The 20,792-nt window shown below is 45.5% G+C and overlaps 1 protein-coding gene and 1 long non-coding RNA gene across 2 annotated transcripts; one reads left to right on the forward strand and one right to left on the reverse strand.

Annotated features, from left to right (window-relative positions):
• Positions 1–410: 410 nt before the first annotated feature.
• On the reverse strand, positions 411–4,494 carry LOC148683988 (uncharacterized). Its single transcript, XR_015946608.1, has 2 exons — positions 4,320–4,494; positions 411–712 (listed from the first exon to the last, which is right to left on the reverse strand). It is a non-coding gene; the product is annotated as an uncharacterized LOC148683988 (long non-coding RNA).
• Positions 4,495–11,514: 7,020 nt separating this feature from the next.
• Positions 11,515–20,792, forward strand: GDPD3 (glycerophosphodiester phosphodiesterase domain containing 3). The gene is made up of 10 exons (XM_035136471.3): positions 11,515–12,567; positions 12,858–12,900; positions 13,002–13,137; positions 14,621–14,666; positions 14,782–14,900; positions 15,905–15,994; positions 16,562–16,695; positions 18,575–18,634; positions 19,000–19,051; positions 20,542–20,792. The coding sequence occupies exons 1-10, from the start codon at positions 12,426–12,428 to the stop codon at positions 20,674–20,676; spliced, it is 957 nt and encodes a 318-aa protein (XP_034992362.1). The 5' UTR covers positions 11,515–12,425; the 3' UTR covers positions 20,677–20,792.

Genomic DNA, 20,792 nt, shown 5'->3' on the forward strand with positions numbered 1-20,792 from the left:
TTAAACTGAGCACATGGCCTCTTCCATGGAATAAAATATTAATGTGTACAAGACATTTGCAATAAGCTATTCAAACACAGTTGTACTGTACTATTCTCTGTGCTAGGGCTGGGGCGGGGGGAGCTTGCCTTGTTGGCCCTTCGGTGGAGACCCCAACTTAACTAACGAATAAAATGCACATTTTAAAGCACAGTGGCAATAAGTCACCCCAGTAACAATATTAAAAGCAGCAGGCAGTTATCATGGCCAATGGAACACGCATTTGTGGAGCATAGGAAGCGATTTGATAGGGTTTCAGATTAGGGTCTTTCCAACCCCACCTAGAAATTTCAGGGTCTGAACTGGGACCTCTTGAGTGTGAAGCATTTGCCCTATTACTAAGCTATGGCATGAACAAAGTTTTGAACGGGTTTCCAAAAGCAGATGATGGGCTACCCAAATTTATTGAGGCAAGATGTTCCATAGTGTGAGTGCCATGACAGAAGTCCCTGTTCCATTTTAGGGTTGACTGGGAGTTGGTGTCATACACAAGAGGCCGCCTCCTTGTGAGATCTGTAACGAGTGCACTTGTTGATACGACTGAACCTTGCAAGGCTGGGTCTCCCACGCTGCAACAACCAATATGCCAGTGGCTCCGAAACCATGCAAAGTTTTGTGTCTGTGAGTTGGTGGGGGAAATACATTCCCTTGCAATCTGCATGACAGGCTTGAGCTGGAAAAAAGCAGGTGCTTATAAACCACATCATTACGGCACTTGGCAGGGTTCCTCCTCTCCCACTAAAGCACCCACAAAGGAATGTATTTTGATTATGGAAGATGGTTTACCAGGTTGCGAATGCAGGAAATGTTTTGTGGTGATCCCTTTGCAGGGCTTTGCCTGCAATTTAATCATTAGCGCATCTCAGATGCCTTCTGGAACACTCTTGACCTGTCTGCCTGCTATTGTGCAATTACCGTCCAAGAGGTATCCAGTACGTATATCACAAAATGGGTAATATAAATACATCATCAATCCCTTCAGCCTTGGGGGGTGTGTGTGAGTTAATCAGCGATACAGGAGTCTGCATTTGAGTCATGCTCTTTCTCCCACCCACCTCTCACCGTCATACCTATCTCATATTCATTGCCAAACTCCAGGAGTTTGTCCTTGCATAACAAAAATAGAAATTTCTCCACCTGTTTCTTTCTTAACCCAGTGTGTTGACACCAGGAAAACTAACCATTGGGGCATGGGCTTCCAGCTGAGCTGACAAACTTCCTCTCTCAGTCTGACTGTACCACAGAGGTCTCTGGGGTCTGTGTTGACCTGGGGGTAGGCAAAGAGAGACTGTATTGGGCAATTGGTGACTGAAGCTGTCAGCGAGTGTTTGAAAGGAAGTGGCATGTAATTGAAATATATTCAAAGTCCTTATTGCTAGGAGTGGTGGGGTTTTTCCCTGAGGCTTTTGTGTACACCTGTAGGAGAACAAAATGGTACAATGAACTGTCAGTTTAGACTGGTGGTGGTGGGGGTTACCATATTTTAAGTCTGCTTGTTATTTAGAAAGGAGTCACTGCAAGTAAAAAGCTAGCATATCAGGGAGAGAGGTTGTAGCTCAGCCTGATCGGCTTGTTTTCTACTTGCAGGAAGGTGTTTTTTTTCAGACAGAGGGAATTTTATGGAACTGCAGGTTATAAATACATAAGCAAACATCTGGAGGGCCAAAGGTTCACCACACCTGAGCTTGGTATTACCCCCCCCCACCTGACATCTGGAGTAATGCAGCATATTCTATCACCACCTATGCTTCATTCAGCTGTATATTGAGAGCAGTCCTCTGTGTTCAGTTGGAGAGCACTTCTTAGTCTTGGCTGGGGAGTCTGGTGACTAGAATAAAATTATTTAGAAGAGCAGGCCAAAAGACCACTTCTGTGGTTATAGGGCCAGGCCTTCTTCCATAACTTCACCGAAGCCTGAGCCTCTTAGGGAAGATTTCCATTTGGGCCTGGCTTTCAGCAGCTGAGGTTAAAATCCCCCCCCCCACATACCACCGTTAATTTTTAATGTGCACAAATATTTTATTGGCACTTGCCCCAAGTCTTCAAGTGGGGGGTGGGGCTATAAATATAAATAGGCATCCTATTTAGCACATGGTCCATTATGGCAAGAAAGCATTACAATTAGAGGAAATCAAGACAGTTTTTTTTTGTAAGGCATCTGAAATGGCAGCTTGAAGTTGCATGACTCACTTTGGGAAGGGGGGGGGGAGGAAATAAAAGAAAAAGGCTGTGCCTGTCTGTCTGCACAAGTGCACCAATATAGGTTTGTATTTTGCACATACTTGGCAGCAGGAGTGAGTGTGCCTCTTGAGGTTTACAGCTAGAAGCAAGCCTACCCAAGGGTCTCTCTGCTTTCTTGGTTTTTCTGAGAAATATTTAGAGAGCTGCCACTTTCTGTTGCTTAAGAAAAGCTGAGGGTTGGTAGAGTGTGCTGCATAGCGACTGCTGGGATGTAACTGCTTCAAAAAAAAACAAAAAAAACCCCCACAGCTATGAACCAGTGCAGTAGCCTTAGGCAAGCGACTCACTCTTCTCTCAGCCCCTACAGTTCCAGTATGAAGGTGGTAACTCTGGAGAATGGCTGGAGCTCAGTGGGAGAGCAGATATTTCGAATGCAAAAGCAGCTATGGCAGCTCCCGGCAGGGCTTCTCAAACACCCTCCTAAAGAGCAGGTGCCAGGGAAGAGCAGTCAATGTTGAGCTCAGGATTGGGGAACCTTCGACTCTCCAGGCATTTACACATTTATAATGGGCAGTTTCATAAAAATGTATCAAGGCAATATGCAATTATAATAATAAATATCAGCAAAAGGTATCCATTAAAAAAAACAAAAAATACTGGTTGATTAAAGAAAAGGGAATGCATCTTGCAAAGGCCTTCCTAAACATTTCCAGTAGATGTCTGGAAGAAGGGTGGTTCCTCCCAAACTCCTACTGGCAAGGAGTTCCACAGGGCAAGGCCTGTCATACGAAAGCCTCAGACCCAGGCAAAGGCCACCTGAACCTCAGGGGTTTTGGGGAAAACACCAGAAGTGCCCGCAGATAATCTCAGTGATCAAGGCAGAGCATAAGGAATCTCATAATCTTTCAGGTACTTTACTTTGTAAGACAAGCACCTTGAAAGTGTTGCTGAACTACAACTCTCTTGAGCCCCAGCAAACATGGTCAATGGCCATGGATGCTGGGAGTTGTAGTCCAGGAACATCTGGCATGTCAGAGGTCCCTCACTCCTGACTGAGTGAGATGAGCCAATGGTCCAATTAAGGTGCTTTCCTATGACCAACCTCACAGGATCGTGGCAGGGATAATTGGGATATGTAAAGTGCTCTGAAGCGCCCTAAAGCACTCTGTTCTGGCAGAAGTGAAGAAGGTGATGCTAACCAAATTAAGGACAATTCTAAAGCATGCTTAGAGATTTGCATCTCCCTCAGAGGAAATTGGAACGGGCTGCGTCAGATGTCTTCCTCTAGCATGCGTACAGCTGACATTATCCAAAATATCTAAAAGTCACCAGTGAATAGGGAAAAGTGAGCAGGGACTGACTCGCATGAAAGCAGGAGAGTGGAGAGGAAGTATGTTAAAAAAAAAGAAAAAATGTTAAGCAGCTGGGTGCACATCAAGAAAATGTTTTATGTTTGGAGATTTTAATCTAGACTCATGCAAAGGTCTTGGTTAGGCAACCATGTCTGTCAAAGCAGGCTGAAATTGATGCAGGGAAAAGCATTTTGGGGGAAAACTCCCACGCTGCTGGTTTATTTTATTTTATTTTATTGAAAACAAAACCCACACTTTTTGAGAAAGGAAACTCCCTTTAAATTATTTCACCTCTGACTGATTATTTCCATTTATAGATCTGTTTTTGAAAGCCTCTTATCCAGGAATGTCTATTCTGAGCGGCAGCCCAGGGCAAGCAGACTTGGGCAAATCCATGGAGGGGCAGGGCTAGTTGGAGATGCCAAGGCCTGAAGTGTCTTCTGGCCCTCCCGGAAAATATTCTTCATTCTCAATGTGTAGGGGGTGCTCTAAATAGTTATATACCAAAATTTATATCCTGTTCTCTTCATAAGGATTAAACAGGAGGGGTTCCCAGTGGGTCCCCTAATTCCAGACACTACCAGACCCACATGTGCCTCTAGACCAGAAGGAGTGGGGAAGCTGTGTCCCTTCCACTTATTAATGGATACCCACCATCCGTGATTGCCAGCTATGCTGGCTGGGGCTGCTGCCAGAGGCCTGGGGGTTCCCCACCAATAATGCCTCTCTCTGCCTCCATGCTCTTACCGTAAGAATGTGTACAGGATGAACAGGCAAGAGACGCCACTTCTATGCTCCAGCTCAATAAGTAAAGCCCATAATATAATCAGCATCTGCAGAAGTGCATTCAAGGAGGGAGAGGAGAGCGAAAACACCATTTTGCCGCACTGGAAGTATAGCAGGGGTGAGTTATCTTGAATACCTTTCGACAAAACAAAAACATGGAATGAGGAAGTCTCTTAAGTGTGCATATCAAATAATGTAAACAGGGCCAGACCAGACCAAAGCTCCATTGAGCCCAGCTAGATGGACTTCCACAGTGGTCAGGTAGACATACCATTGGTGCAAAATGGGGATAGTCATTTGATTGGCAGCTGTCAGTTGAAATTAATATTAAGTGCAAAATCTGACCAACGCTACCAGACAACCGCAACTCAGGGCTCATCCAGACTTCTGCCTGTCCTGCTGTTTTCCCATGGGAAAACTCAATTTTTACTGATGAATTGGAGCAAGTTCAATTGAGTTTTCCGCAGACTGGCCTTTGCTCCAATTCAGAGGTAAAGAGTGGGTTTTCCCAGGGAAAACAGTGGGGCAAATGGAAAACCACTTGGACCCATGTCTAGGAAGCATGGGGCAAGCAGAAAACTGCTCAGAGCTGTGCTTTATAGGCACAGGACAAACGAAAGTGTGGGGTACTGTGTCCCTACATCTCCCTTCCCTGTGGAACTTAATTGCTGCACTGGAAATTTGGCGTTAGTGTCTTAGAGGCTGACTTGTGAGTCATGCAGTTCTCAGCTCAAAATCTTCTCTTTGCCTCAGCACAGTCGGGAGGCGTAATATTCTCTCAGCCCTACTCAGCCTAGTCTAGTCATCTACATTATGGGGATGATAAAATATTGATCTGCTTTACAGCTTGTTTGTGAGAATTACAACAACATAGAAAGCACTTTGGAAGCTGAGGCTCTGCTCGATTCAAAGTATCATTTTGTGATTGTGAGCACAAGTTGCAATGATCACCACTAACTAGTTTCACTAGGTAAGAATGTAGCATCATATTCAAAGGCAGTCTACCTTTGATTACTAGAGGCTAGAGCAGGGGTCAGCAAACTTTTTCAGGTCCACTGCCCCTCAAACCTTGTGAGGGGCCGGACTATATTTTGAAAAAAATATAGGAACGAATTCCTATGCCCCACAAATAACCCAGAGATGCATTTTAAATAAAAGCACACATTCTACTCATGTAAAAACACCAGGCAGGTCCCACAAATAACCCAAAGATGCATTTTAAATAAAAGGACACATTCTACTCATGTAAAAACACACTGATTCCCGGACCTTCCGTGGGTCGGATTTAGAAGGCGATTGGGGCTGATCCGGCCCCCAGGCTTTAGTTTGCCTACCTATGGGCTAGAGCAGGCACCCCCAAACTTCGGCCCTCCAGATGTTTTGGACTACAATTCCCATCTTCCCCAACCACTGGTCCTGTTAGCTAGGGATCATGGGATTGAAGGCCAAAACATCTGGAGGGCCGCAGTTTGGGGATGCCTGGGCTAGAGCAAAACAACACAGGTGTGGCAAGGTGTTTCCCAGGGGTTTCTGGCTGTTGGGAGACAAGGGCGCTGGATTTAAAGGGCCTTTGGTGTGATCAAGGCAATTCTCCTGAGCACCAAAATATTATTTTCCGATCGCACGAATCTGAAACGGGCTTCAGAATCAAACACCCAAAACCACGCTGGCACTTCAAGGTTACAAAAGCCCTCTCTTAAGATGATGGCACTGTAACCAAGTAACACATGGAAAAATCACAGCAACAAGGTATCTAGCGACTCTTAACCTTCACACTTCATTTCTTCAGTCTCTTATTATAGGTTGCTTGACAAAGCAAGCAACAAAGAAGAAGCACCAATCTCACTCTCTCTCTAACACAAACAGACATTAGAGACTGTCTATTTGGGCAGATGGGCCATTTATTCCCAGTGCCTCTGTTGCTGGCGTCTTCCCCAACAGCACCAAACACCGCTGGCACTCTGGGCCCAGCCAGCTATTTTGTCAGGTTGGGGGGACGAGGACAGGGTGCCCCACAGTTGCTAGGCAACTGCAATTGGGGACTGCATCTGCTGGGTTCCCCTGGCAACCCAAGCCTTTGCCGTCATCCCTGTAGGCTTGCTCATTCAGCCAATCGGGCTGGGAAGAAGCCGCATGAGAGATAGTGCTGCAGGTGCAAAGGTTGAACATGTTTGGGGGAAGGTACAAAGGAGATCAGGAGGTAGCAAAACAAAAACAAGAAAACAGACGAGCCTGCAGATGGAGGCAGAGCTGAGATTTTTCATTAGCTGGGCACAGCCTGGAATATGAGTTTGAGGAAGAGTTTCTTTCTTTCCCATGTTTCAGTTGGATACAAAGGAGACATTAAAAACGAAGTCCCATTTGTTATAAGCAATGGAACCTAACCAACTGAGTGATACCTACCCCTCAAGGTAAAGGTAAAGGGACTCCTGACCATTAGGTTCAGTCATGACCGACTCTGGGGTTGCGCGCTCATCTCACATTATTGGCCGAGGGAGCCGGCGTACAGCTTCCAGGTCATGTGGGTAGCATGACAAAGCCGCTTCTGGCGAACCAGAGCAGCACATGGAAACAGCGTTTACCTTCCCGCTGTAGCAGTCCCTATTTATCTACTTGCACTTTGACGTGCTTTCGAACTGCTAGGTTGGCAGGAGCTGGGACCGAGCAACGGGAACTCATCCCGTTGCAGGGATTCAAACCGCCGACCTTCTGATCAGCAAGCCCTAGGCTCTGTGGTTTAACCCACAGCGCCACCTGCGTCCCCCCCTCAAGAGGGACCCCTCAAGAGGGAGACACATTTTCAAAGCTCCAATAGAACAAAATATATTTTTACATATCGCTGAAAAGAAGCAAATGTCGGGGCAAAAACAGACATCTTGGAGGAGGATATTCCACAGTATAAGGACAGAAACTTGACAAGGTCCAGCTTCTTGTGGGTGCCAACCTTTCATTCACAAAAGATCCTAAGCAACTTTGTTGTGCTAAACAGTCTCAAAGGGCAGCTCAACACAGAGCACATTGTAACAGTCTAACCTGGAAGTAACTAAGACGAACTAAGCTAAGACTGCATACAAGCCATACCTTTGAAGCGCACTCCCAAAGGATCCTGGGAACTGTAGTTTGTTAATGGTGCTGAGAATGGTAGGTCTGTAAGGGTGTAAACTACAGTTCCCAGGATTCCTTGGGGCAGTGTGTGTGCTTTGAATGTGTTTTAAAGGCACGGTGTATACCCAGCATAAATGTCTGTATTTCAGTAGTGGGCACAGCTGGATAATCAGATGAAAAATTAAAAAAGGCATTCTGGAGCCTTTGGGATTCCAGAAGCAAAGCTGTGTGTCTGAGAGTACCTCCTGACTGGAGACCTTCTCCTTCAGGGACTGTGCAATCCCATCTGAAAACAGGCATTTCCCCAGCCATCTGGTGCCCTGAATTCGCTGCCATCATCTCCATTTCCAACCTGGATTGAATTCCTTCTGTCCTTTATCAAATCCAGGCAACTTTTCAGGGACTTCACCACTTTACCTGGAACTCAAGGAGGTGGTAGGCAGGAAAAGAACCAGGCTGGGTGTCGTCAACATACAGATGACACCATTCAGCATCACTCATGGCAACATCACCCTGGAAAGAGGAACTTCCAAGGGCAATTCCTACAAGTCTCCCAGAAATCACCTAATACAGTACCTGTCATCAAGCTTCCTCCTATCCATGGTACCAATGGATGCTCTACCACTGGCACCAACAACCTGGTTCATCCATAATAAAACCATGCCAAACCATGACTGGATAGTGCATGAGCAGGCTGGCCAGGTGTGCATCTCCAAGACCTGGGTGGGGGAGCTGAGTGGGACAGATGTGGCTCAGCTCTGCCCACCCAGGTACTCAGTCAAACATCAGCCCAGACTGGAGGAGGTGGGGAGGGGGAAGATAATAATAATAAGAACAATAATAATTTATTACAGTCAAAGACTAGCTCGCATAACACAATAGTGACAGCATTCATAAAGATAAAATATACAATTAGAGTAGATTGCAGCAATAGCTCATGAGTTAAAATTGAGATATATACATACATCCGTACGGCTGAGATTTGGGCTACCATAAAAATTAATCCTGAGGTGCCCCGAGTAAGCTATTTTATTTCCCTAGTAAGCTATTTTATTCTAGGGGATGGTCGGTGCCTACAGATCTGGCCACAGAATCTGGCTACCAGCCAGGTCGTCTTGTGATCCTTGCCTAAGAGGAGAGAATTAAGTTTAGACTTGTCTGGCTGATCAGTGAGCCTCTTCAGCAAAGGGTCAATGGTTTCTCTACGAATCTCAGTATAAAAAGGACATCTAAAAATATATATGTTTGGGGCTTCCTATTTGTTTGCTGTTTTTGGTTGAGTTGGCCTCGTCTCTGATGTGTTAAAGAGGTAGGGTTTTAGGCGTTGAAGCAAGTGCTCATATTAGGGGATCTTCCAGATGGGAGGAGGAGATAGCTGATGGTGTAAAACAAGGATCAACAGTCACACTCCTTCTTGTCTTCTGGTAGGAGTTGTCAAGTGGGCTTTTTTAATGGTGTTGCCCTGTCTATGGAATTCCCCATTCCTTTGGCACCAGACAAAGACCTTTTGCTTCTTCCAGGCCTTTTAAGTTTTGATCCAAAGTTTGTAATCCTATACACATTTACCTGTGTATAGCCCCATTGAACTCGGTAGACATGCGTACAATTGCAGACTTTACCATTTTAACTTGCTGCTTTTAAGTGCTGCTTGTCTTGTTTTTTATTGTCTGTTTTAATACTTATTTTGCATTGTTTTCATTATTATATATCTTATTGTGAACCACCCTGGGAACTCCCTTGACTGAAAGGTGGCACAGTCGTATCTTGGAAGTCAAATGGAATCCATTCCGGAAGTCCACTCAACTTCCAAAATGTTCAGAAACCAAATCCGTGGATGTTCGGCATCCAAAAATAATTCGCAAACCGGAACAGTCACTTCCGGGTTTATGGCATTCGGGAGCCAAAATGTTCAAGAACTAAGGTGTTTGAAAACCAAGGTACGACTGTGTGTGTGTGTGTGTGTGTGTGTGTGTGTGTGTGTATATATGGGTAAAGGTAAAGGTAAGGGACCCCTGACCATTAGGTCCAGTCGTGACCGACTCTGGTGTTGCGCGCTCATCTCGCATTATTGGCCGAGGGAGCCGGCGTATAGCTTCCAGGTCATGTGGCCAGCATGACAAAGCCGCTTCTGGCAAACCAGAGCAGCACATGGAAACGCCGTTTACCTTCCCGCTGTAGCGGTTCCTATTTATCTACTTGCATCGACACTTCTGTTTCTAGTGTATCTGAAGAAGTGTGCATGCACACGAAAGCTCATACCAAAATATAAACTTAGTTGGTCTTTAAGGTGCTACTGAAGGAATTTTTTTATTTTACTTGCATTTTGACGTGCTTTCGAACTGCTAGGTTGGCAGGAGCTGGGACCAAGCAACGGGAGCTCACCCCGTCGCAGGGATTCGAACCGCCGACCTTCTGATCGGCAAGTCCTAGGCTCAGTGGTTTAACCACAGCGCCACCTGGGTCCCTATATATATATATATATATATATATATATATATATATATATGCATAAAATAAATAAAACAGCCAAATAAACCAGGGCCACTGAAGCAGCATCTGTCTCCCAACCAGGCCTGAAACCAGACTGGAATAAAAAAACAAGAATTGTGACACCTTAAAGACTACCAAATTCAATGGAGTACGTATGTGTATGCCACAATAAACTTGTATGTCTTTAAGGTGCCACAAGTCTCTTGTTTTTGCTGCAAGAGTGACTTACAGCATCATCCTAACCATGTGTCCTACTCAGAAGTAAGTCCTATGGAATTCAGTGGGGCTTAGTCCCAGATTAAATGGGTTTAGGTCTTAAAAATGTAACCCACTGCAGATCAGAATAATTAGCTTCGCCCCAAGAGTTGTTGTCCTGCTGCTGCTAGCCCTTCAAGCATCTTCCTCACACACACATACCCAAACCTGGTCCAACTGTAAATTAGAGACCAGCCTATACAGTCAGGAAAGTTGTAATGATGATTTATTTAAAGGTAAAGGTAAAGGTAAAGGTACCCCTGACTGTAAGGTCCAGTCGCGGACGACTCTGGGGTTGCAGAGCTCATCTCGCTCTATAGGCCGAGGGAGCCGGCGTTTGTCCGCAGACAGCTTCCGGGTCATGTGGCCAGCATGAGTAAGCCATTTCTGGCAAACCAGAGCAGCGCACGGAAACACCGTTTACCTTCCCGCCAGAGTGGTACCTATTTATCTACTTGCACTTTGACATGCATTCAAACTGCTAGGTTGGCAGGAGCTGGGACCGAGCAACGGGAGATCACCCTGTCGTGGGGATTTGAACCGTCGACCTTCTGATCGACAAGCCCTAGGCTCTGTGGGTTAACCCAAAGCGCCACCCGCGTCCTTTATGATTTATTTAAGAGGAGTCAAAACACCACTTCCTTTAAGGAAGCAGGAACACGTTCCTCTGGCAATGATGCATCAGTCACTGGACTGACCAAACCAGACAGTCCTCCTAGGCAACCTGTTCCCGGTCAGGAAAGCCAAGTGAGCACATTTTGGGAGTTTTAACTGCATCCTGAGGTGCAGTTAACTGAAATGCAACCAGTAGCAAGAGGTCAAGGGATTCCCCACTGCAGGACTTTACAAGCTTCCAAGCTGGTTTCTTATTCTACACGATGATAAGGCAAACTGTCGGGGAAAACAACAACATGGTGAAATAAATGCTTTCCCCAAGAATGACACTGAGCTGCTGTTTAGAGGAGGAGGATGAAATTAATTTCAAGCAGCTTGAGGAGACATAACCTTAAGTGGAAAAGTCTGAACCCTTCATCCCAATATAACTAGTTCAAAGACTTGAAAGTAGAAACCCTGAAAAGCAAGAAAACCTGGCCCATCAGTTCTCTCACAACTTGAACACTCTCCCTTTTCCCCATGAGATAAGCTGGTAGTGAAATTCATCTTATCTCAACCACAGTTAAATATTTATTAGGCTTCTCCTGCCAGAAAGGTGGCACAAGATACAGACCGGAAGGGAGATCCGTCTCTTTCCACAAACAGCAGCTGATATTAAATGTTGCCTGTGTCTTTGCATTTAAAGGGCAGGGTTGTTGTTGTTGTTGTTGTTTTAAATGTAAGTTGCATTGGGGGAAGGAGAGAGGGAGAGCTGATAGATCAAGGTAGACTCGGAGGAGGAAATTAACCCCTTAATCCTCTTTTGCTGCTATCCTGAGGGGAATCCCCTTTCAGGAGTTAGTTGCTGCACTGAGAGGAATCCCGAACCTGTAAAAAAAATGCATTTCATTTCACATCCAGAAAAGGCCCTTCTTTATTTAATTTTAGGAATGAGACCTGCTGCCATGGTGGGAGGGAAGGGCTCTAGCAACCTCTTCTTGAAGCAAAGGAGAAAGGAATGAGGTCAAGTGGCCCAAAGCAGGAAGGACGAGAGCACCTTCTCTCCTGACTGGTAGCTGCCAAGAAAATTGCTCTTTACCCCAAGGGAGTGGCGGTCTATAAAATGTGCTGGTTGGCATTAAGAGGGGAGGGTACAGGAGCATGACGTGTGTGTGTGTGTGTGTGTGTGTGACGCTATATATGCATATGTACAGTCATTCAAGCAGGTGAACAGGTGCAAGATTAGAGAGGTCTTGACAGGCAAAGAGGAGGAGTAAGTTTCTGTCTTATCCACACCTCATTTTTGTTTCCTTCCTCCTCCAGTGCCTCAAAAAATCACATCAACCTGCTTATCCAGCCACTCCCGGCCAGGATAGTCCTGCTCTCTACACTTATCACACATTGCACTTGATCAAGAAGATCCCAGGAGTTCAGGGCTCCCAACCCACCTGATTTCACTCCATTTCCAGAGGACCTGAAGAACTCCCTCCTCCCTCCGCTCTGCTCCTAATCCATGAGCCTCATTCACTTTCCAGAGACTTCAGTGGCCCTGGCTGAGCCTGACGTCTCTCTCCTGCCTTAACCCACCAAGCCAAGGAGTCTTAGCCACTTTCCACCACTGCCATGGGATTCCAGTTACTCCTCTTTGGGCTGCCTGCCCTTGGGATCTATGCACTGACATCCCACTGCCTGAGGAAGAAGCCACATCTGCTCCACAAGCCACGCAGGTTCCCTGTTCGATGCCGGCACGTCTCCCACCGGGGCGGTGAGTTCTGCAGGGGTGTTCGCTCGGAGGGGAGGGGTGGCATGCTGCAGCAAGCCAGGGCTGAAAGAGTGAAGCCATAATTCCGAACAGCTAGGCCACCCACTCTCCCAGTTGTGACAGGTGCAGATGTCTTTGTTTCTGCTCCAGTTCTCCAGACCTGCAATGCTGCATTCCTAGATCACAGAAAGAACAGGCACTTAGTGACCCTGGAAGGGGAATGGGGTAATACCATGCCAGCCTTTCGGAAGCCGAGTGCCTGCCTTCTGTCAACATCTCCGTTTTCTTCTCAGGTGCTGGAGAAGAGATTGAGAACACTTTAGGAGCCTTTAGCCAGTGAGTGTTGCCCCCCCCCTTACATCCCATCCTGCCTTGCACTGATGTTGCTGCTACAGCCACCCAGCCTCCCATGCTGATCTTTCTCTCTGCCCTTCCAGCGCACTGACCCAGAGGACAAACCTCTTGGAGCTTGACTGCCACTTGACAAGAGATGGGGTTGTGGTTGTGTCCCATGACAACAACCTGGAACGCCAGACAGGGCATAACATCAAGATCAGCGAGACAGACTATAAGGTTTGCGACGTACCCTGCCCCTATTTATTACTATCTGTGATATTTATTACAGTTGCGTCCCTCTTTTTGTCTGTGGTAGTAGAACACAAGGCAGCACCTGTGCTTTGGAACTCCCTGCCTCTTGAGAACTAGGCAGGTGCTCATACTATATTGCTTTGAATGCCCACTGAAAACTTTATTTCATCAAGCCTATCCACCCAGAGAACTTACTTAACCCATACTCATTTTAAACATTTTTTTCCCCTGATCATATCTGTGTATTTGCTTATTAATATCGTGAATTTTAGCTATGGTTTATCTACAATTTTATTATGTACCCCACAGAGAGCTCTTTGATTCAGCAGTTTGTACATAATTCTAAACAAAGGAAGCAAGGAAGATGAGGTAGTGAATGTGGAGTTCCCAGGTGGTCTCCCCTCCAGCCGCTGACCAGGCCCTAAGTTACTTAGCTCCGGCGAGGTGGCTGAATAATTTTTTTATATATAATTTTTAAATTAAATTTTCTGTTTTACAATTTAAAGTTTACCTTCATACATCCTTAAGATATCAATGACTTCCCTTCTTCTCTTTCCGTGGTTCATTTTACATATCACCAATTCTTGCATATTTTACAAAAACTAAACCATTCAGTATTCCATTACAGTCATACCTCGTGTTGCGTCCACTGCAGGTTGCCTGTCTTCGTGTTACGAACACGGCGGACCCGGAAGTGCTTACTTCCAGGTTTCGCCATGCGCGCATGCACAGAAGTGTTTGCGAGCTTTGCACATGTGCAGAAGCGCTCTATCACGCTTTCACGCTTGCGCGAAAGCGCCGCTCGGGTTGCGGACTTTCCGGGGTGCGAACGGCACCCCGGAACGGATAGGGTCCGCAACCCGAGGTACCACTGCTTACAGCCATCAAAACTTATTTACACTGTTGAAGTTATCTAAATGCTGCCAGTGCTTTCAGCTGTACACAGTTATTTCCCATATATTCAATAATCGTTTTCTAATCTTCTCTAAACGTAAGCTCTTCTTGTTCTCTTATAAGTTAAGTCAGCAAGCTAGGCATATTCTGTCAACTTAAGTTGCCATTCTTCTTTGGTTGGGACCTCACTCATTTTCCATTTTTGGGCTAACAAAACATGGGCTGCAGTAGTGGCATACATAAAGAACATTTTCTGACACCTGGGAATTTCAGTCTGAATTACCCCCAACAGAAAAGACTCTAGTTTTTTTTGGGGGGAAGTACTTTTAAACATCCCCCCAATTCATTATGGATCATTTCCCAATACTCTTTTACCCTTTTACAAGTCCACCGCATGTGCCTAGAGGCCATTTGCTGGAGGGCAATGGCTCTAGCCCCAGGACCTGCCCCCATCCCAAAGAACCCAGGGGTCCTTACCCCAAGCTATGTTCTAAGCCCCCCAATCCCACATCTCCCCAAGAAAACCCAGGTGTCCTCCTGGCTCCTTAGTCCTTACCCTAATTGTGTCCCATAGGATCTGCCACCCTATAAGGATTCTCTGGAGGTGACCTTTTCCCCAGGTGAGTAGGAGGAGTAGAGCTGCTTTGGGTTGAGGGGTGCTGTGCTCGGGGTGTGGTGGGGTTGTGCACCAGCAAAGTATGCTCCACCTGCTGCATAAGCCACCCTTTCCAACAGGATCCTACTCCCATGGCAAAGACCACCGGATTCCACGCTTGGAGGAGGTTTTCCAGAAATTCCCTGGAGTACCCATCAATCTAGAAATCAAAGAGGATAGCGACGAACTCATACGAAAGGTATGGGGGCAACAAGCTACTCATGGTTCTTTACTTTCCAACATCTTCATTCTAGGTCAGGACCCAGATTTTTGCTAATCTCCCCTTTCAATATTCAGACCTCACCCTACTCCCAATCACGGACGCAGCTCCTCACACCTTATAGTGGGTTATGCTAACCTAGGCAACATCAGTGCTGCTTTCCTATCTCCATATTTTCACTCTCCCACTCATAAAAAGGAGTCTCGTTGCACCTTAAGGACAAAGATGAATTTATTATAGCACAAACCTCTGGGGACTAGGCACTCCGCTTCATCAGACGCATCCTTGGATGAAGTGGGCTCTAGTCCACAAAAAAACTCACATCACAATAAATTGCTAGCGATTAAGGTGCTACACAAGGCTCAGTTTTTGTTTTTGCTCTAACAGACCTAACATGGATACTACTCTCCCTGGGATTTCCCTCCCATTCATATAACTCAGCCACATTTGTAAGGATGCTGATCTTTGTAGTCAACTACCAAGTTGAAATTAATTCAAACTTCTGAAGGGCTGGACTGTGTAGAATAGACTGCCCTGGTCCAGACACCTAGCTCACACCAATGATTAGTAACTAGAGAGACCACCTGTGCCTTCCCACAACAATCTTCCATTCAGTTTCCATGACTTAAAGGTAAAGGGACCCCTGACCATTAGGTCCAGTCGCGGACGACTCTGGGGTTGCGGCGCTCATCTCGCTTTACTGGCCAAGGGAGCCGGCGTGCAGCTTCTGGGTCATGTGGCCAGCATGACTAAGCTGCTTTCGAACTGCTAGGTTGGCAGGAGCAGGGACTGAGCAACGGGAGCTCACCCTGTCATGGGGATTCAAACTGCCGACCTTCCAATCGGCAAGGCCTAGGCTCTGTGGTTTAACCCACAGTGCCACTTGCGTCCCTTGACTTAGGCAACTACAAAAAAGCCAGTGATTTTGAGAAAAACCTGTTAACTGAATCCATGTTACTCTGCCTTCTTCTTCTTGCGCACAGGTGGCAGATCTTGTCCGAGAATACAGTCGCTCCCACATCACCATCTGGGCCTCCTTTGAAGGGAAAGTACTCAAGAAATGCTGCGCAGCTGTAAGTTATTGATAGTTTTTCATCCACCTTCACAGCTATTGGGCTCTCAGTAACTGATGTGCTGGCACCATTAAACAAGGCAATGCCTTTGATTGGTCCAGGTTTCTGATTATAGAACAGTATGCAGGTTTTCAGGCTATACAGGACTCTTTCATATAGCCCCCCCCCAAAAAAAAATGAGGCATGGGTCAAAAGTACATGCCATAATAAATCAATAAGGCCATGGCTAGGAGACAGCTTCCTGCTTTCTCTGTTTGCTTTTTTACCCACACTGTTCCAACTTGTTAAGCTGTCAGGTTCCTCTGACCTTGGGGGATGTACATCTGTGCAAGGTATCAGGAGCTCCCAAAGGGAATTCTTACAACCCTACAACTCATAGGCTTGCTTGTGGGAAGATACATGTCCAAACCAGTTCAAATGTGCAGTGCAGATGTATGATACCCAGCAACTGATGAGCTAAAGGAATCAGTGGGGGTGATGACGAAAGGTTCCTTATTTCTTCCCAGCTATTAAGCCTAGAAACCACAAAAACCCCACCTCATTTTCTCCTCTTTACCCATCCCCCAGAACACAGAGATGCCCTACATCTTCTCCATTAAACGTGGCATCATGATCCTTCTCCTGTACTACATAGGGCTCCTGCCGTTTGTGCCGCTGAAAGAAACCTTCCTTGAATTTCCATTGCCCTCCATTATGAACAGGTGACAGAAGCTTGGCGAGGTGTGTGTGTGTGTGTGTGTGTGTGTGTGTGTGTGTGTGTGTGTGAAAAGAAATGTAAGGGTTCTGAGGGATAGTTTTCCTGTATCAGCAACTGGAAGTCTTTTTCCAAGACTTTTTGTCCAGCCGCAAATCTCAGGGCTCCACAAGCCTGTTGATACATACGTGTGTGTGTGTGTGTGTGTGTGTGTGTGTGTGTGTGTGTGTGTTGCTATGTTGGCCGCATACACACCGGCACTCACACCTTAACATCAAGAACAGAGGGAATGATGGCTAAATGGAATGCCCACGTTGGAAGGCACAATATCTCTGAGTACCATTCACTGTTTCCCTCACGTCCTGCTTGTGGGCTCCTCAGAGGAATTTTGCTGATCCTCTTGGAAGGCAAGGTGCTGGACTAGGTGGACCTTTGGCCTGATCCAGTTAGGACTCTACTTGTGTAATTTAGACTATTTGACAGAGCTGGATTATCCACTGGACTCTCAGTAACTGATATGCAGGCACTGATATCCATTGGTTTTTTGGATGTTGGTGGTCATGCACATTCATAACTTCTATCTCTAAATCTGGAACCAGAAAGAGTGGGAAAGGAAATGATTATTACTGACTCTGGAAGGGAAGTAAGGTCCAACCAAATGAGGTACCTCTGGAAGGAAAGCCAGGTCCAAGTGAGTTCACACAGGGGGTGAGGTACTGAGAACCAGTTGTACCAGCTGCTTGTTAGGAGCAGCATGAGCAATGAAGTGACATGGTTCTAAAAAACTAGATTAAGCAGCTGAGCTTGCATGATGGGATGCTTCTTCATAAAACAACAGAATCTGAACAACAACAACAACAACAACAACAACAACAACAACAACAACAACAACAACAGCCTAGCATGCCCCTTCGTAAACTTTAAAAGACCCCGGCAAAGTATTCCTGCCACTGCCAAGCTAGATTTTGCTCTGCACTGGAGGTTCGCCAAAGTCCCATCTGTTTCACGTGGCCTTGATATGTCCTGAGAATCTGCAATTATGCAAAAATTAACCAAACAACTTTTGGTGGCCAGAGGTACAAAAAAGAGAGAATACTACTTCTTGAAACCTAACTACCATTTGCCTCCTTTGCTGAGGAACGTAATAATACTATGCCCAAACTAGAATAGGCATGAGGCTTCTCTTCTTATCAAAACATTTTTTATTCCTCTATAGCTGTTTTTTGGTTGCACAGTTAATACCGTTATATTTATTAGGATGAAGGAAAGGGAAGTGAAAACTAAGTGTGATGTATAATTCTTTCACAATGGTTTGCAAGCTGGGCTGTCCAGATCCCTCCTGCTTTCTGTATCCTATAATTTACTTGTAATTTTGTATATATTGTAATGGAAAACCTATTAATAAAAACCCAGGCTGTTTTTAACAAATAGAAAGTAACCTAATATATTGGGGGAAAGTTTGTAGCTAGCCATTTCCTTAGTATTCCAAGTTTTATTTTGGACTGGAGGAGCATTCAGTCATTTGAGCCCCTGCTTGCAGCCTGAGGTTGTATAGTTCAGACTCAGGTTTACCAAGCAACTGAGAGTGAGACTCAAGTTCAGCTGGACATGACAGGCTTTCCCTGGCACCCTTAGGCCTTCCCCATGCCATATTTAATGTTTTACAAGCTTAGCTTTAGGGAAAGAAGTATAACAGGTGAGTTAAGTTAATTTAAATGCCGTGCTCATGGAGAAAAAGTGTGGGTGAGAGTGAGTGAGTGAGTGTGTGACTCTTGGGTTTTATGAAACTGTGTTGGAACAGATAGCTTACAAGAGAAATGGCAGGAAATGAGGACTTCTCAGTGATCTGTTAACTCTCTTGCCTTTTTGTTTTCCTTTAATTGCAGGACATATTTTCCAGTAAAAAAGGGCTGCTTTGGAGCACTGCTGGCTAAATTTACCCACAAGTGAGTGAGAGCAAGCAATGTTTACCTGCTCAGTTCTTAAGAAGCCTGTTCGCCACCAAACCTGGCCCATTTCATCACCTGCTGCTTCCCTCTTCTGTATCTCTAATCTAGAGAACTGACTGATGCTCAAAACTATTAGGATAGGGACGTCCACATGACCTACCCACCTGATTTCCCCTCTCTCCACTTTTAGCTGCTGTTCTTTTTCTATTAAAAAAAAGGTCATAGTGGGTCATGGTTTTGTTAAGGGGGCTATCACAAAAGGTAAAGGGGCAGTTTCTCTTGTTCTCTCTCCCTCCCCCAAATTTTACCACTTGATCTGCCATGATCTACCCCACCCCTCCATATTTTCCTTTCTTTTATAGGGTGACCATGCGGAGAAAGCTTTTCAAGCATCTGGAAGACAGAGGGATACAGGTAAATTAACTTGGAGGAATCAGGATTTGGGGAGAGATTATAGTCCCTCCTTAGCAGAAACTGCTGAAGGCTGAGCTAGAAAGCCTTAGCCGGTATTTCAGTATTTTGCAATAGGTGGCAAGGGGAAGAGGGATATTTGACTTCTTAATATCACTATTAGCTATATTTACATATAGTGCTGACCCTTCACCTGAGAGTCACAGAGTCATATTAATAGAGTATTATTGTGTGTTCAGGAAAAAGAGCTGCATAGTTCATGTTTATATGTGTAACAACCCTGGGTGGTAGGTTAAGCTGAGAGAGGTGTGCCCAGCGCTTTCACCTACCTCAGCAAGTATCGTGGCTTTCACTGTTTTAGGATTTGAGAGTGTGCTTATAAATTGTTGTGTCCCTTTCCTAGGAAGCAAGGGGTGTCTAAATCAGGTTGTTGTTTTTTAATGGATTATATCCTCCTCCTAAGAATACTATGGTATCTTAAAGACCTGACTTTGGCTGCATTGCTTGCCATCTGTTTAAATCACATTACTCCCTCCCAAAGAATCCTGGGAACTGTAGTTTGTTAGGACATTAATAGCTCTGTGGGGATAAACTACAGTTCCTTCCCAGGATTCTTTTAGGGAAGTCATGTGTTTTAAATGCATGCGTGGTGCGAATATGCAGACTCTGTGTGTGTGTGTGTGTTTGCTTTACTGCAACAGATTAATTCAGCTCTCCTCCTTCACTGTAGTTGCAACTACAGCCTTGTGAAAGTACTGCAGCTCATTATTAATACTCCCACATTGCAGGTAGGGAGCTGAGATGTAGAAACAGTAGCATATTTAAGACACATGTTGCCAGATTTTTGTCATGTGTACTTGAAAGCTTACTGGTGCTTATGGCATGCGGCGGAATGCCGCTTTAACAAGTTCATAACTGAGATGAAATCTCAATCAGGAACTTCCTACCTCAGAGCTCACACAACCTGGTGTAGCGGTTAAGAGCGGTAGACTCGTAATCTGGTGAACTGGGTTCGCGTCCCCGCTCCTCCACATGCAGCTGCTGGGTGACCTTGATCTAGTCACACTTCTCTGAAGTCTCTCAGCCCCACTCACCTCACAGAGTGTTTGTTGTGGGGAAGGAAGGGAAAGGAGAATGTTAGCCGCTTTGAGACTCCTTCGGGTAGTGATAAAGCGGGATATCAAATCCAAACTCTTCTTCTTCTTCTATATTGGTTTTCAGATGCATGTGGCATTAGTGCAACCATCTTGTGTTTTCCAATCAGTAAAACCATCCTCATGATTTTTCCTTATCAGGAAGTTTCTTCTTCTTCTTCTAAAAAAGAGCATCTTGCTGATTGCAGGGAAGTTATAGTGGCTTTTCCTCCACCACCAACATCATGTTTGCAGGGGAAATGTTGACTGAATTAATAGCTGCATGAGTAAGTGATCAGCTAGAACAACTCAGGGCTCCACACTCAAACCCGTCATCTCTTCTTCTTTGTTTCCGTATAGGTTCTTCTTTGGGTCTTGAATGAGGATAAGTATTTTGAGGAAGCCTTTAGCTATGGAGTCTCCGGAGTCATGACCGATTATCCCACCCGCCTCCGGAAGTATCTAGACACTCACCCGCCCCTTCTCAACGAATGATCCGCAGTGTGGGAGAATAGCTCCCAACTAGAAAATGGAGGTCAGAAGAGAAGGAAAGACATTTTGTTGGGGGTGGGGGTAAAATAAGAAACAAATAAACTTTACTGTTACTAATA

The sequence above is a fragment of the Zootoca vivipara genome, chromosome 12 (genome assembly GCF_965207765.1).
Source record: "Zootoca vivipara chromosome 12, rZooViv2.hap1.1, whole genome shotgun sequence".
NCBI lineage: Eukaryota > Metazoa > Chordata > Lepidosauria > Squamata > Lacertidae > Zootoca > Zootoca vivipara.

Excerpts from the sequence above, each read along its gene's own strand:
- GDPD3 (XM_035136471.3), top strand. The coding sequence starts at position 12,426 with ATGGGATTCCAGTTACTCCTCTTTGGGCTGCCTGCCCTTGGGATCTAT. Across the intron at positions 13,138-14,620 it reads TCAGCGAGACAGACTATAAG|GATCTGCCACCCTATAAGGA; the intron begins GTTTGCGACGTA and ends TGTGTCCCATAG. Across the intron at positions 15,995-16,561 it reads TCAAGAAATGCTGCGCAGCT|AACACAGAGATGCCCTACAT; the intron begins GTAAGTTATTGA and ends CCCATCCCCCAG.